Source organism: Etheostoma cragini, chromosome 18 (genome assembly GCF_013103735.1).
Source record: "Etheostoma cragini isolate CJK2018 chromosome 18, CSU_Ecrag_1.0, whole genome shotgun sequence".
NCBI classification, from domain to species: Eukaryota; Metazoa; Chordata; class Actinopteri; order Perciformes; family Percidae; genus Etheostoma; species Etheostoma cragini.
Window position 1 is genome coordinate 8032227 of NC_048424.1, and position 16737 is coordinate 8048963.

Below are 16737 nucleotides of genomic sequence, written 5' to 3' on the forward strand. Positions count from 1 at the left end.
CTCGCAATTCTGACATTTAAAGTACAGACTAAAGCAGTCAGTGGTTCACTTTGAATAGAAAGGTTTAGAAAAATGTCTTATCTCAATTTAAATACCTTGGTTCAGGATGCTGGACAGAATGGTTTGACAGAGATGACCCCACTGTAACTGGAGACTGGGAAACCCTCGTTGAACTTCGCAAGGAGTACCCAGGAAAGATCTGTGCTAACCCAATAGGTGTTGAGGCCAGAACTCTATCTGGACTCACTGCGGCTGCAGCAGGGGATGTGATTTATTTGTAAGTACTGAACGAGGATGAATAAATTGATTGAGTTTTAATGCAATGACTCATATTGTGTTCTACTGATTGTTTTGTATGGATGTTGCAACTATATGTGTTTGAATACCTGTTGAGATCAAATATATTTTCACTGCTAACATGTTCAGAATAACAGTGCTACTGTAACTGTAATGCTAACACAGCCAATGGTTGTGGAGATAATGAAGTCCAGACCAAAGTGATGGACCAAATGACCAACAGAAAGATTGACAGACTGACATTTTCTTTTTTAGATCCATGCCACTAGCATGCTACTCTGTGTTTCTATTTTCAGAAGTGATACAACTGCAGGATTCATCTGCCGGAACCAGGACCAACCCAATAAAAAGAGGTGTAATGATTATCGTGTTCGTTTCCTCTGCCCTCCCTCTTTCTGTGAAGGTACTGTGAACACATTGATGTGCCGTGTTAATCTTGATTTAGGGGTTCTGCATGGAACTTAGACTGTAGGTGGGCTTCACACATTGGTATGTGAGGGATATCCACTACACCGTACCCTACGCTGTAGCCTGGCTTGCACCTCCCCAGAAATGTAACCATGCGTCGCCGCCCTGCAGACTGCAATCACTGTGATTGGTTCGCTTGGCTGTGGCTTGGTGGCGTCTGCTTGTATTTGGGTTCTCCCTCGAGGGTTATGTTTTTCTGAATCAGTATGCTCCAAAGTTAATCCCTGTCACTTTTGACTTTGCTATTCTCTTAAATATATACACTAGAATGACACAGACATACTAGCACATGAGCAAATCTTCACAATGGCAAAACCACTTAAGAAGGCAACAGCGTAGGCTCTGCTCGCTCTCCTTTCTCTTTCATTCTTTATGTGCATAAGTATGTATTTAGGATGGTGTTTCGGCTCTGTAGCGTCACTCCAGCATGTCTCTTTTATTGTTCCTTGCAGTGTGCTGGACCAAGTGGTATGACCGTGATGATCCCAGTGTAACAGGGGACTGGGAGGATTTGATTAACTTGAGGAAAGAAAACCCCGGACAAATCTGTACCAACCCTCTGTCTATTGAGGCTGTTACCACTGACACACTGACCCCAGCCACCTCCACAGGGCAGACCTTCTTTGTGTAAGTTGCTTTATCAGAAAATATTTTGAATAGTTAAATATACTATTTGTTGCCAGCACCCCAACATTAGATCACTACTTCTCAACCTTTTTCCCAAAGATTCCAAATCATTAAAATGTAGCTGAGCTTTAGTTTATTCTTGGGCTTTGTTTGGGAAAACTTTAATTCTTTATGGTCTGAGGAGTAAGAATTAGGAATAAGCCAATTTATTGGTAGTCATAATTAGTTGTTTTGTTTTACTTTTATTGGATTTCTGCAACATTTCACATTTGAAAAGAAGTAACACCTGACATCAAAAAACAAAATGACTATAAACGGGGGATAATTAGGTTTAATTTTAATTTGACTTTAATAATCTAGATCCTGTTTTTATCACAGTTAACCAATAAATCATGGTTTGCGACATATATCCTGTTAAAAATAAGTTCTTGTTCTCTTTCAATGGTCTCCTTGCTCTAAATATCATACTGTATACATAGTATACATCTGATACTGACTGTTTGGAATCATTTTTCAGGTACAATAAAAATGAAGGATTTGTTTGCCGCAAAACGGACCAGAAATCTCGCCAGTGCCGTGACTACAAAGTTCGGTTTGGGTGCCCATGCTGATAAGTCCTGACTCTATAGCTAACACTGAGAAGGAGAAGAAGACACAACACTTACATTTCTATCAATTTCATTTTTTTCAGATTTTTCTTGATATTTTTTTCAAAACTTATTGTGTCTGATAGAAGCATCCTAATAGGCCATTTTCAAAGCAGACATTTTGACTTGGTGGAAAAAAATGTGTGTTACCATTAATGTTGGCAAAGTTCTATTAAAGTGTCCCAGTGAGCCCTGTCAGTGTGACAGTGAGCAGGATGTGCAATAACAGGACCCTGAAGGCTATGCATTTAAATGGAATTCAGCCATAGATAATTGTATTACTTTTACCATATTGTAAGTGTCTTTTTCCGATAAAAGGCTTATGTGTGCTTTATCAGTCTCTTTTCTTTCTAGTGATTGTGAAATCATTATCCAGTAATGTAGGAACTTAATTAATAGTTGACAGTAATAAAACTGGTAATAAACAACAAATCAATGTTGTCATTACATTTTATTCAACTCTCTGCCCAGCTTGCGAGGACATGTGTAAAAATAAGCTAATATGCTTGAATGGAGTTATGATTATGTGTGAGCATGCAGACTTACTTGTTTTCAACAGATGCTGGGAACTGATATTCTATTCAAATTTAGGTATAGTATCAATCATAGTTATAATTTAGTATAGTTATATTTGAGAAAAAAATTACATAAATTTGTGGTAAGTTAGCCAGAGTGGCTATGATGGTGGTAGGTGGTCAGAGTCAGACATTGTAGGTTTCAAGAGCTGATTATATATTTCCAGTGTTCTGAAGTAAATGGATAACTAAACAATCAAACAAAAAACAATTTCATATTCAAAACAGTAGCAGCGCTGACAACAGGCATGTGATCCTAGCAGCAGAGCCTCACCTCCCTGTTTTTCCCCGGGAGCACAAATCATTCCATTTATATACTGTTGTCAATTAACACCCCTGTGCTTCAGTCCATCTCATCCTCAAGCAGGTTGATCCACTCCATGACCTTAATACCTTACAATCTCTTAACCTATGGAAATTTGTTACCAGTTCCCTCCTATCTTACTGACTGCAAAACAGGTCAGGGTTATTCATGCCTTTTTTATATAATAACAAAAAACAACCAAAATAAACATTTCTAAACACAAGAAAACCCTCTACTTGGTTTGGCCCGGTGATGTCATCCATGACTAACCTATTCCAATAAAACAGGAAATACTTAGGCGGGCCCCTCCCCAAACAATTATCCTGCATGGTGGAACTGAACAAAGGAACAAACAATTGTAAGTATCAATACAGGGAAACTTTAAACCATGTTTAAACTTGTAACCTAATAAAAGGGAACTGAGACTAACATGACTGTGTGTTTACTTTACTAATGACCTGTATGGGACAAGTGGTTAGCGAACCCACTTCGTCACAAAATTCATGTCCTCTTTCAGAACCATCAACTTATCATGGTGGAGAGGTTTTTGTGTTCCCATGAACCTGAGGTTTGTGTTGTCTGGAGCTTTATGCTCCTGGTAGGGTCTCCCATGGCAAAGTGCTATCACATGAGGGGCCAGACAAAGAATGGTTCAAAAGACTTTATGTGAAAGTGAGGAAGGGATTGAGGGACCCTTCCCGGAGGAAGCCTGGGGCCTCCGTCTTGAGCCAGGCTTAGACCGAGGGCTCGTCAGCAAGCGCCTGGTGGCCGGGTTTGCCATGGGGCCCAGCCGGGCACAGCTGGTGGACAGCGGTAGTCAGGGAAGCTGTCCAACTGAAGTAAGAGTCTTTCTGGGATTTGTTGTCCCAGAAGCAGTTACCAAAGGGCCAGAAGGGCTGCAGCCTCTGCCGTAAAAGAGGCAAAGCAGAGGGTGTGGGAGAAGTTTTTAAAAAACATGCAGAAGGACTCCGGTCGGCACCAAGGTGCTTCTGGAAAACCGTTTGTCACCTCATTAGGGGGAAGCGGGCAACCGTCCAAGCTGTGTGCAGGAAGGATAGGACACTGTTGACATCCACTGAGGAGGTTATAGGGCGGTGGAAGGAGCCCTTTGAGTAACTCTAAATCCAGCTAATACGCCCTCTATGTCAGAGGCAAAGCTGGAGGATGATGGGGGATTGTCGTCAATTTCCCTGGTGGAAGTTGCTGAGATAGTTAAACAACTCCACAGTGGCAAAGCCCCAGGGATTGAAGATCGGTCCAGAAAAACTGAACGCTCTGGGTGTGGAGGGACCGTCTTGGTTGAAACACCTCTTCAACATTGCGTGAAAGTCTGGGACAGTGCCAAAGGGGTGGCAGACCGGGCTGGTGATTCTCCTTCCCAAAAGGGGGACCAGAGTATGTGTGCCAATTACAGGGGTATGACACTGCTCAGCCTCCCTGGTAAAGTCTATTCCAAGGTACTGGAAAGGAGGGTTCAGCCAATAGTTGAACCGCGGGTTGAAGAAGAACAATGCGTATTCCATCCTGGTCGTGGAACAACAGGTCAGATCTTCACTCTGGCAAGGATCCTGGAGGGAGCCTGGGAGTATGCCCAATTGGTCTACATGTATTTTGTGGATCTGGAGAAGGCTTGTGACCGGGTCCTCCGGGAGAGACTGTGGGAGGTGCTGCGTGAGTATGGGGAGAATGGGTCCCTTCTCAGGGCCATCTAATCTCTGTATGACCAAAGCGAGAGCTTTGTCGGATTTATTCAAGGTGAGGGTTGACCGTCACCAATCCTGTTCGTGGTATTTATGGACAGGATATCAAGGCGTAGTCAGAGTGGGAAGGGGTTGCAGTTAGTTGGACTGTGAATCTCATTGCTGCTTTTTGCAGATGATGTGGTCCTAATGGCATCATTGGCCTGTGACCGTCAGCACTCACTGGCCAGGTTCGCAGCCGAGTGTGAAGCGGCAGTGAAGAGGATCAGCACCTCTAAATCTGAGGCCATGGTTCTCAGCAGTAAACCGATGGAGTGCCTTCTTTAGGAAGCAAATGAGTCCTTACGCCAAGTGAAGAAGTTTAAAGAACTTGGAGTCTTGTTTTTGAGTGAGGGGACAATGGAGCGGGAGATTGGTTGGAGAATCGGTGCAGCGTGTGCGGTATTACATTCCATTTATCGCACCATTGTGACAAAAAGAGAGGTGAGCCAGAAGGCAAAGCTCTCGATCTACCGGTCCGTTTTCATTCCTACTCTCAGCTATGGTCATGAAGGCTGGGTTATGACCGAAAGAACGAGATCTAGCGTACAAGCGACCGAAATGGGTTTCCTCAAGAGGGGGGCTGGCGTCTCCCTTAGAAATAGGGTGAGAAGCATGCTCATTCGTGAGGAGCTCGGAGTAGAGCCACTATATTGTTCAGTGTATAAGTGGACAATGCAGAATTGCTCTTTAGTCCATCTATGTTCTTTTGTGTTGTGTTTAATGACGCTTTTCTGTCTCTTTCCTGCATTCGTGTGAACTGTCTGGCAGATAGTTATTAACGGTGTCTCAATAAGACGGACAAGAAATAGCTGATATTCAACATAAAACAGCCCTGTCTTACTGCTTAGGCTGGTTGCCCTGGTAACCAACTGACCGTTAAAGGAGAGAGCAAGTGGGGGCTCATCTGTCAGAGCGAGAAGAACAGAAGGGAGTTTTGAAATATAAAATAAAATATACAAATCTGCCATTTTAACATAAGGTTCAGAATAAAAGGTTATATATATACTGTATGTCATAAATACGATGTCTTCATTCTAAATAACGTCAGACTAGTGAAATTGTTGCAAGGGTATTATTATTATTTTTGGGGATATTTTTGAGTTCTTGTGAAAGGTGTCCAGTTGTTTTTGATGGTGTCTTGATGAGACTGAGAAGAGTGGCAGCCTGACGAGGTCCACAAAACTGAGTCTCATTTATCAACGTCAGTTGCTCGGGTGAACTCCATACAAACTGTACGTCAACAATGGGAAACCGATGCTGTAAGAAGGATGACTTAGAGGGAGATGCTAAATACATGCACATGAAAGGGAAAGGTAATGTGAAGTACTTGAGTAACTGGAAATAGGATTATGCTTTTGCTGAAAAGTTGGATGTGCCTGAAAGTGTGGATTTGATGAACAAATAGAGAGAGACTGTGGTAAGAATGGGGGAAAGAAAAAATAGGCAGGTTATATTGAAGCAAGGGCATAGTTACAGAGAGGAGAAAGCAGAAGAGGAAGTGTTGGCTCTTGTAGGAATTGAACTACTGTTGCAACATAAGTATTTGATTAAATGAAAATTGGGGGATAAAGTAAGTATAAGATGAGATTGAGTCTGAGATCTGGAAGATTAAAGGAAAACAAAATGACAAAAAGACAATGGGTGTAAAAGAAAAGTAAGTGTTAGAAATAGAAAGAGAGTTTGTTGGAAAAGTGAAATGAGAAAGAGTGTTAAACTGCCAGGGAAGGACTGAGAGCGGACAACTCTGAGAGAAATGTACAGGTTCTGTACTCAGACCGTACTGATTGAATCACAGCTCAGTCGCTCCCAGATGGGAGGAGTCTGGAGAGTCCCTGAACTGATGCACACACACACTACTTTGAATTTGTCTAAAACCACTCTGAGAATAGATTTGGAAAGATATGTGACAGCGTGCAAAGAGACTGAAAATTGGGAACCATTGGGTAAGGGCTCAGAGAAAAGTGAGAGTTTGAACGCTTATTACAAATTTATGACTGGGCAACAAAGAAGCTGATATATTATGTCCTTCACAAAGAAAAAGAAAACAAGAGGACCAATTGAGTTCATTACAATAGTTTACAATCAGATATTAGGAGTTATCTGTGATTGATATCAGTAACGCTTTATTCTCTGTCCCTGTAGTCGTTGACAGGTTCTCGTTCACTTACAACAAGTTTGATTTTATTAAAAAACATGTTACTACTCAGATATATGATCAACCTCATTAAAATGTGCATTTTAAAGTTATTATGTTTTTCTAAAGATAGCCTAACACAATACATGTGATAATAATTGGGTATTTATGAGGGATTCTAGAGTTTTGAATCTGGCAGTCTGCTCACTAAAGTGGAATGCCGGCACTTCTAGTGTTGAATAAAAAACATATTGTACAAGCACTTCTCAATGCATGTTCATATTGTTCCATGCAACTCTTGAGAACATATTGTGGTAATACACACATTAATATAAATATTTAGGGACCAAACCAGAATATCGATGCATTATTTTGACGTCAAAGATTAACATTCCCCCGAACAAAGTGAAACCGGAAATGAAAAATTGGTTCTCTCTAACTCCATGCTCCTGATGTGAGTCTACACCAACACAAGTTCCTTTGAACTTATACTACTAAATAAGGCATCCCTCAGTGATAAACCAACAGAGAATTATCACTTGAACCCTCAGTTATACAGAGCTTTTTTGCATTTTGATTTTTAGACTTTAGGATATTGTTTTAGGACATAGTGTTGTTTTCACCTTCACAAATATGTCAATGTTGTGTTTACAGCTTGTTCTGCTGACCCCAAGTGCCTAAAGAATCGGTGACAAGAAGTTTCCCCTAAATAACAAAATTATTAGATGTAAATTATTAGATGTGTATTTCTCAAATTCTCTCATTGTTTGGTCTCTTTGTTCACACAGCTGGATCGTCTGGTTGGAAATTACTCTGGGACAGTGCATGGACGTTGGAGGTTGTAGTTTAAAAGGAGAATTCTGGCTGGTTCTTTAGAAAAAACTGTTTAGTTTAACCTTTCAAATGGAATTGGTTTGGATGTAATCAGGTGTCAAGATGAGTCAATATGTCTACCTTATATAACCACAAAATCTAAACACTTTCTAAAAAAACTGATGGTGGAAGGTGCACTAATTCCTATCAGCCACTTGCACCTGAATCATCCTGCATAGTAGCAGAAATAGCATGACAGCTGCCTTTAACTGCAAGAGGCAGCCAAATTTATGTCTGGATTATGGCATTTGCTTCAGCAGCTGTGCAGTTTCAGCTGTCATCCATCATTTTGTTAAGAGAAAAATGGTAACCACTCCAGTTTAAAATGTTCATTATCATCCTAAATTTTAGTTAAACAGAATAAAGCCCTAAAGAATTTTAAATCAGGATATGGTTTTGAACATATTGTCTACCACACGCCTCTATTTACGTATCCCCATGGATTTGCATACAATACAGTAATTTGGAGGTAATTTGATCTTTTTTTGACAGAGTAGTATTTTTTTAAAGCTGAACTTATAAATATTAGTATATGAACAGGTGATCGGATGACCACATTTACTCCAGAAAGGGGAACTGTGATAATCCGGCAGTGAGTTGGATCCCCTGACTGCAGTTTCCCTCAGTCTTAAGTAGCTTTATAACATCTTTCACCTTCACTGATTTTGTTTTGCAGCTAGCAACTTTACTGATATAGTTCATTCTCACATGCCCTCAAGTTGCCCCATACTCCGGCTAATCCACAGACCTTTCTTTAAATCTTTTACTGAAACTACTAAATACCAAAGAAGTTGAAAACTATATGTTGACCGTTTAACTGAGAAAAACACACCCACAATGTGTGTAAACCAACCCTAACATTACACCAACTTGGGTTTCTTCTTTCTGTAATAGAAACATGTGACTTTCCAATAACTGCTGCCTGACTGTCTGTTGCTGTGACAAAGTTTATATAAGTTTGCATAAGATGCAATTTGATGCAAGACTTTATTTTTTCAATGTGAGTTGCAGCTGAAAAAGTAAGCAGATTGTAACACAACATACGCCACTAATGCAGAGATACATTGCACAAACAAACATGAATTCAGACCAAGTCTATTGTGTACTGTGTACACATTCCCATTAATTTGCATGTGTCTGTGTGAAAACTTTATCTAGAAGGTACAAAGTGAAGACTGGGGGAGATGCACACCTTACATCCAACTACAAGGAAGTCTGACCAGAGTAGTCAACAAAGAGAGATTCTAGAAACTGTGTCCATTTCATCCCCGATGTGGTTTATTGACTGGTGTAACCAAAAGCAATGTGCAAAATTCAAAAGAACACAATTGACTAAATAACTTTGCCTTAACTCAACTCATAGCAAAGAAAATTTGATAAACTTAGGGAAAACCGAAAGTGCACACAGCTACACCTTCAAGCCATCTTAACCCCAGAGTTGCTTGAATCCAACTGCTTGAAGAGGCCTTTTCATCAGTTTGCATACCCAGATCATATCATCCACAGGCAAGTATGAAATCCTTTCCCCACCACTGGTATGTAGTAACATTCTGACATTCTAATTGTGTAGAAACACATTTATCTTTGTCTCTTTAGGACTAATGCATCACATGTAAACAATCAGAAAGTGTGGTGGAATTTTCTTGCACAGCGAGAGAGAAATTTAGTTGGAAGTGAGACTCTTTTGAAACAAAATAAAGACAGGCTGCAAACTCAATCAAAGTTTAGTCTTCGGTTTGATTGTTTTCGGCAGAGAACAATCAAAATTGACAAGAACGGTTTTCACAGTGCACAATTTTACAGAGTGCAAGAGTTCTGTTTGGATACAATCAGTAATACACTTCTTTATATATCTCGTGCCCCCAAGAGGAAAGAATACCTTGTTTGCGAAACAGTCTAATCTTAAACATAACAATTAATGGATTTCAGGCAGACAGTTGGATCTAGTACGTCTTTGTGAATCTGCCCTTCGTGTGTCAGGTTTTACCGGTCATTCTATCTTAGCTGAAAAAGAACATCTTGTCTCCTTGGATAGGCCGTGGTCTCGACCTGCGACCAGCTATGATATACACAGCTCTAGACAGCTGTTTCTGTCAGACTTCATGCCATTTATCCTTCAAGGAAAGAAAACAAAGTCATAACAAATCCAGTTGTCTCCCATCAAGGAGAACACACAGAGGACAGATTCAGAAGTCATGTATTCTGAGGATTGGAGATTGGAGATCTTGTTATGAATAATGAATATGAAAATCATTGGTTAAATGTAATTTTCCCATTACTAAAGCAAAACAAATTATTTACAAAACATACTTTATCTAATCCCCCCCCAACCCATTGACATCAAAGATAACATCACATCCAGTATAAATAGAGGAAGTGAATCAACGTGTCCTCTATTCCATTTGTCTGGAGCGCATGGTATGGTAAGTAAACAGAATAACTAACAGACATTTACCAATACATTAACTTAACAGTACTCTTAACCCAATGATTAATCTAAATTTTAACTGAATAAAATGCTAAACACAAACTACTCTTGGATATTCAGTGTCAGTAAGAAGTAACACATATGGAATTAAAACTAAAACAAGGAATACATAAGACTGGTAACAATGGCTTTGCCCATGGAAAAAGTGGTTAAGGGGGACAAGTGGTGTGACCTCATCCGCTTTGTCACATCAAACCTTGTTTTTCAACCCTTTTTAATCTGAGAAATATTGTACGAATATGTCTTGTTTAGTTTTTTTCAATGGGGCATTGGTTTCTTTGGGTGGTTCCAGTTTCAGTGTTATGACTGACTACCTATGTCTGTAGCTAAATATCTTCCACAACTGTATTTAGAGAGACCGGAGAAAGCCTCAATATGCCACACATAAGTTCAAACAACAGTTCAACTGAGAAGTCCTGTATGTGTCTTTAATTTAAAAAGATTTTGAAGAGAGGTAACATAATGTATCTATATGTATCTGTACTATTTTGAATGTAATTTCATAGGTATTCTTTAACAGTTTATTATAACGTGTCATTCTGTGAATGTGTTTTTAAATTAAGTTTTAAAAAATGTACTTTCATATATACTCCTAAAATGCGTACATCCCTTACAGTTTTGAAGAACCTTAATATCTTCAATCATGATCCAATTGGTAATGTATATTTACATTCCTTCCATACATGTACTTTATTAGCACTGTGCCATATTTTGTGATTGTAATGTTTTTATTTTCTATTGTCTCTATTAGCTGAGTGTGGCCATTGTTGCAGGGTTGTTTTTTGGTAGGTTCATCTCAATAACTGCAATCCAGTGTCAAGATCATGTGTACAATTTTGACTCTATAATCAGAAATATACTCAGTCCCAGTTGTCAACACCTTTTCTGATTATCTTTACTAGAAAGCAACCAGCAGCCAGCCAGAGTGCCTGACCTTAACCCCCCTGTCCCAGGTTAGATTCTTTTCACTGGCAATTTTGACATTTAAAGTACAGACTAACCAGTTACTAGTTCACTTTGTGTTGAAAGGTGTAGAAAAATGACTTGTTAATTGATCTCAATTTAAATACCTTGGTCCAGGATGCTGGACAGAATGGTTTGACAGAGATGACCCCTCTGGAACTGGAGACTGGGAAACCCTCTTTGAACTTTTCAAGGAGTACCCGGGAAAGATCTGCTCAAATCCATCAGATATTGAGGCCAGAACTCCGTTTGGACTCACTGCGGCTGAAGCAGGGGATGTGATTTATGTGTAAGTACTGAATAAGGATGAATAATTTTAATGTTTCAAACAATGATTCATCTTGTGTTCTACTGATTGTTTTGCATTAATATTGCTACTACAGTATATTTGTTTGAATACCTGTTGAGATCAAACATGTTTTCACCGTTAACATGTGCAATAGTTATTTTTGTGTTCTGATTGTTTGCATTGCTATTGCTACAGTTTGATTACCTTGCATATACATACCACATATTACATATTAACATGTTTTCACTGGTTCTACTTTTCACCTTCTATTCTTTTCAACCAGCAGTGGTTTCAGCAATAGCCAATGTTAATATGCTCATTGTCATTGTTATACTGCTCATTTTAGCCTAATTTATTATATCCATTATACTTATTATATCAATTCTGCCTATAATAATAGTCGCCTGTATATATATTCATAGTACATATTCACCTGTAAACTCTGTAAACCATTAGTACATTATGTTCATTGTACATATTGGTGCATATTGGGGCGGCTGTGGCTCAGTGGTAGAGCGGTTGCCTGCCAATCGGAAGGTTGGTAATTCGATCCCCGCCCCTGCAGTCATTGTCGAAGTGTCCTTGGGCAAGACACTGAACCCCGAGTTGCCCCCGGTGCTGCGCATCGGAGTGTGAATTTGTGTGAATGTTTATCTGATGAGCAGGTGGCACCTTGTACGGCAGCCCCGGCCACAGTGTATGAATGTGTGTGAATGGTGAATGTTTCCTGTAGATGTAAAAGCGCTTTGAGCAGTTGTTAAGACTGGAAAAGCGCTATATAAATACAGCACATTTACATTTACATATCTGTAAAATGTCTACTTATAGTAATACCTGTGTATTATATTCAGTACATATCCAGCTGTAAATCTTGCTCACAATACTTGTTATCTATATTTTCTGTTCATAGGACACACCCATCTGTAAAATTCTGTTTATAATAGTATTAATTTCTATATTTATTCAGTACATATCCATATCCTGCACTCATGAAACCATTGTATATCCTGCACTCACTGCTATTGCACTTCTGGTTAGACCCAAACTGGATTTTGTTGCCTTGTTCCTGTACCTGTGTAATGACAATAAAGTTGAATCTAATCTAATCTAATCTAATCTAATCTAATCTAATCTAATCTCACAAAGAGAGGTGCTATCAGTGGCCATCCTCTGAGGACCAAGAATGTCCATTCATGGCAACCCAGCCAACGGTTGTGGAGATATTTAGACAGGACCGATGTGGTGGACAAACAGAAGATTGACAGACTGACATTTTAATATTTTAACCCATGCCATTATTGTGCTACTCGGTTTGTTTTTTCAGAAGTGACGCAACAAACGGACTCGTCTGCAGGAACCAGGACCAACCCAATGATAAGATGTGTAATGATTATCGTGTTCGTTTCAGCTGCCCTCCATCTTTCTGTGAAGGTACTGTGACCACATGTGCAGTGTTCACTTGATTTGGTAACACTTAACAATGAGGTACACAACAAATAGGTAGGCTTGTTAATAATTAGTTACTGTTTTTGAAATAGTAACACATAATCAGTTGTTTTTTCAGAAGGGTAGTCACCCTTTTTCAGAAGGGCAACGAATGATTAGTTAACCTTTTTCGGAAGGGTAGTTGCTGTTTTTTGAAACAGTAACTAATTATTTGTTATTCTTTCAAAGAACAGTAACTACCCTTCTGAAAAACAACAACTAATCATTAACTACCCTTTTTTGTGCACCTTATATTAAAGTGTTACTCTTGATTTATGATTCTGCATTGAATCAATGCCATCTTCTAGGTACGCACATTGGTACTGTATATGTAGGTACAGACTTTACGCCGTACCCTACACTGTAGCCTGACTTGCATTTCCCCAGAAATGTAACTGTGTGATAGCGACACAGACCGCAACAAGTTATTGGCTTGGCTGTGGCTTGGTAGCATTGCATTTCCCGCTAATCCCTCTTTTAAGGAGAAATTAAGGAGAAGGTAACTATTCCCAAATCAAAACATGCTCCGAAGATAATCCCTGTCACTCGCTTTACCAAATTCTCCACACCCATTCACACAGACCAGCTCTGCTTTTGGCTTCAAGAGATGCACTAGAACAGACATACTAGCACACAAGAAACGGCGTAGGCTACGGTCTAGAGTTTACTCGCTACTATAAGATGATTTGTGCAAACTACTGAGTAAACCATGTTAGGGGCATAAGTAATCAGTGCTTTGGTTCTGCAGTTTCCCTTCAGCATGTCTCTATGTATTGTTCTTGCAGTGTGCTGGACCAAGTGGTTTGACCGGGACGATCCCAGTGGAACAGGGGACTGGGAGGGTGCGATTGACCTGAGCACAGAAAACCCCGGACAAATCTGTGCCAACCCTCTGTCCATCGAGGCTGTTACCACTGACACACTGACCCCAGCCACCTCCACAGGGCAGACCTTCTTCATGTAAGTTGCTTTACAGGAAAATAATTTGAAAACTTTACATGTGCTAATTTTACTTCCAACATTAAATCAATGCTTCTCAACATTAAAACTCCTTTCCCACCTTTCCAAATCACATGTAGCTGAGCTTTACTTTTATTATACTTTTTATTCTTGTGCTAAGAGCTTTGTTTGGGGGGAGAAAAAGAACCTTTTTGGTCTGTGGTAAAAGGAATGACCCAATGTATTGGTATTCATTATTTTGTTTTTGTTTACACTGGATATCTGAGACATTTCAAAAGATTTCAAAACTGACCGTAATGACAAATGGGGTGATGTGGTTTATTCTTTCTTTTTCATAAAGTAGATAATTTTTTTTAATCATAGTTAAACAATAATTAATGGTTTTAGTCATGTGCCCCATCAAAAAGAATTTATTGTTTGCTTTCAATGGTCTCCTTGCTTTAAATATCATACGGGTCCATTAACGGTTTGGAATATTCTTTTCAGCTACAATCCAGCTGACGGATTTGTTTGCCGCAATACGGACCAGACATATGGCGCATGCCGTGACTACAAAGTTCGGTTTGGGTGCCCATGCACATAAGGCCTGACTCCACAGCGAACACTGAGAAGGATAAGAAGACAACACTAAAATGTTATATCTTCAATCTTTCTTAGATTTGTTTCTTGTTTGATTCCTTACTGTGCCTGATAGAAGCAGCACAATGGACTTTTTCACTGCAGACATTTTGACTTGGAGGTGTAGTAACGTAGTAACTGTGGCTCTGTTCCATTCAAGTGTCCCAGTGAGACAGCAAATGTGATCTGACGACTATGCATTTAAATGGAATTTAGCCATATATGATTGTATTACTTTCACCTTGTTCTTCTCTGATTAAAAGGCCTATTATGTACTTTATCAGTCTCTTTTCTCATGATTACGAAATCATGACCCTGTTTTAATATTTATAGTTAACAGCAATAACTGCAACTCTCTGCAGCTTATGAGGATCCTACTAATTAGCTAATATGCTTGCATGAAGTTATAGTTTTGTGTCAGCATGCAGACTTGTGTGTTTTGAACAGTTAGTGGGTAGTGATTTAATTTAATGCCAAATCATGACAGGACAATTTTCAGATCTAGACCACACTTTATAATTTACAGGGACTCAACAATTCCCACCCAAGAGCATTAGTTCCAACAGAGCTAAGACAACTTCCTTTTAATGTTAATATATTTTTTTTTCTCAAGTAATAAACAGTGGGCACACTTGAAGGCGTTTGCCAAACTAACCAGTCTGCAAAGCAGCAGTTCAGGTGGAACAAAGGTTGTTTTTTTTTGTTAATTGCTGGGACAGTTTCCAACAGACGCGTACGGCTGCGGATTGGCTCTGCCCTCCGTTAATACCCACCAGGTCCAAATTTGTTGCAGAACGGCATGACTGACAGCTGAAGTCTCAAGGATCCACAAAATTTCTCAATTTCATTTAGAATAGAACAACAAAAACAGTTTATTTCCATCCAGAGCAGTAGAGAGTACAACTATGTGCTTTGTTTTCAAGGTGTAGTGCAGGGAAACATGATCCACCATGAGCACGGTCTGTTTTATTTTGAAAATTAACCAGATATTTTCTTTTGTTTATGTGCTCGACTTCCTCTACCGCACTATCTGCCGTGTGCTGTATTGCTGAGGAGCTCTCCGCATCTGGCTAAAATAGAAGCTCTGCTATCGGCTCTGGAGGGCTGCGGATCACCGAAGCTGGGACGGAGTCAGAACTCAGCAGTTCCTCAGTCAGTGAAAATACACACATTGACTTTAATGGAAACCTAATGACTCCAGACCAGAATCCCAGCCATTACACATCTGTAGATACGTACATGTATATAGTTGGTATTTAGCTTGTGATTGTCCGCACTGCTGTGAGACTGTTGCAAGAGACAAAAGAGGTGGGAGGATTAAACTGGATGCAATCTGGGGACCTTCCCATTTTCACTCTGTAATGATAAAAGTGAGGAAGAGAAGTAAAATGAACTCCGCACTGAACTGAAGTGCAAAAGAAGTGTTGAAGCTCCTGAGCATTATGGTGTTCCATTCTCTTCCATTAATCTCCCAATATTCCGTGCCTGTAAAGGTCTATTTATAGACCAGGGGATGATTAAGTGGTGAAGCACTGTGCCACCCAGGGAACCAAGCTCATTTTCTTTTTCCCTTCCTCTCTCTTCCTTACTCATTCTCTAACTACTTCTCTTTCTTTTTCTCCCTCTGCAACTTTATCTTCTTCCTTGCTATCTTTTTCTCCACCCTCCTCTTTTTCATGAGCATATATATTATACACCAACCTTCTTTCACATAGTTTAGTTGCCAGTGAAATTATGTTAGACTCAAGGGGGTAGGAGGATAAGTCCTTCAATTTCTTCACTATAAAGCATTTGACAAAAGGGTTTATGGAAGTGTTAATTGTTATGAGGCACCATGAGGAAGAGTGAATAAAGCCCCATCAAGCATGTTTTCATCGCTAAGTCAAGCTGGATCAAGACTAAAGGGTGTCCATTAGTGGAAATGCAGGAAGAAAATATGCACTAAGATCCTACTCATATGTGCTGTTGCAAGGTGTCCTTCAGTGGAAGTAGAGCACTGCATGGGAAAAAGGGTTAAGCTCATTTTCATGTGTGCAGACGTGATTAATAGGGCACAGGGAAGGAGGAGAGGAGAGAAGAACAGAGCAGAGGGCGGACCTCACCAAGCTCAAGACCAGCATTTCATCACCTCCAGAACAGTAGGGCATAAATGAGATCCAACCCTTTTTTGTTTTTTCAAACTGACGCTCTATCTGCTGGTCTCCATCCATGTTTTTCCCTGGGTGTTTACAGAGGCTTAGGTGGCAACATTTTACTTCAGGGTGGAT

The 16737-nt window shown here is 39.8% G+C and overlaps 1 protein-coding gene across 9 annotated transcripts in view; it reads left to right on the forward strand.

The window, feature by feature from the left end:
- The window catches only part of LOC117961661 (cartilage intermediate layer protein 1-like), a 28025-nt gene extending 13559 nt beyond the window's left edge, over nt 1-14466 (forward strand). For 2 of the 9 annotated variants that reach the window (XM_034900491.1, XM_034900490.1), the window contains exons 4-8: nt 11058-11108; nt 11236-11407; nt 12732-12838; nt 13678-13852; nt 14339-14466. In XM_034900491.1, the coding sequence (XP_034756382.1) occupies nt 11058-11108; nt 11236-11407; nt 12732-12838; nt 13678-13852; nt 14339-14435 (602 nt within the window). In that variant the 3' untranslated portion in view covers nt 14436-14466. Of the gene's footprint in view, nt 1-105; nt 278-593; nt 701-1217; nt 1393-1909; nt 2057-11057; nt 11109-11235; nt 11408-12731; nt 12839-13677; nt 13853-14338 lie in introns of those variants that run through there. The other 7 variants (XM_034900482.1, XM_034900488.1, XM_034900487.1 and 4 more) reach the window with 5 other exon arrangements.
- The last annotated feature ends 2271 nt before the right edge of the window (nt 14467-16737 follow it).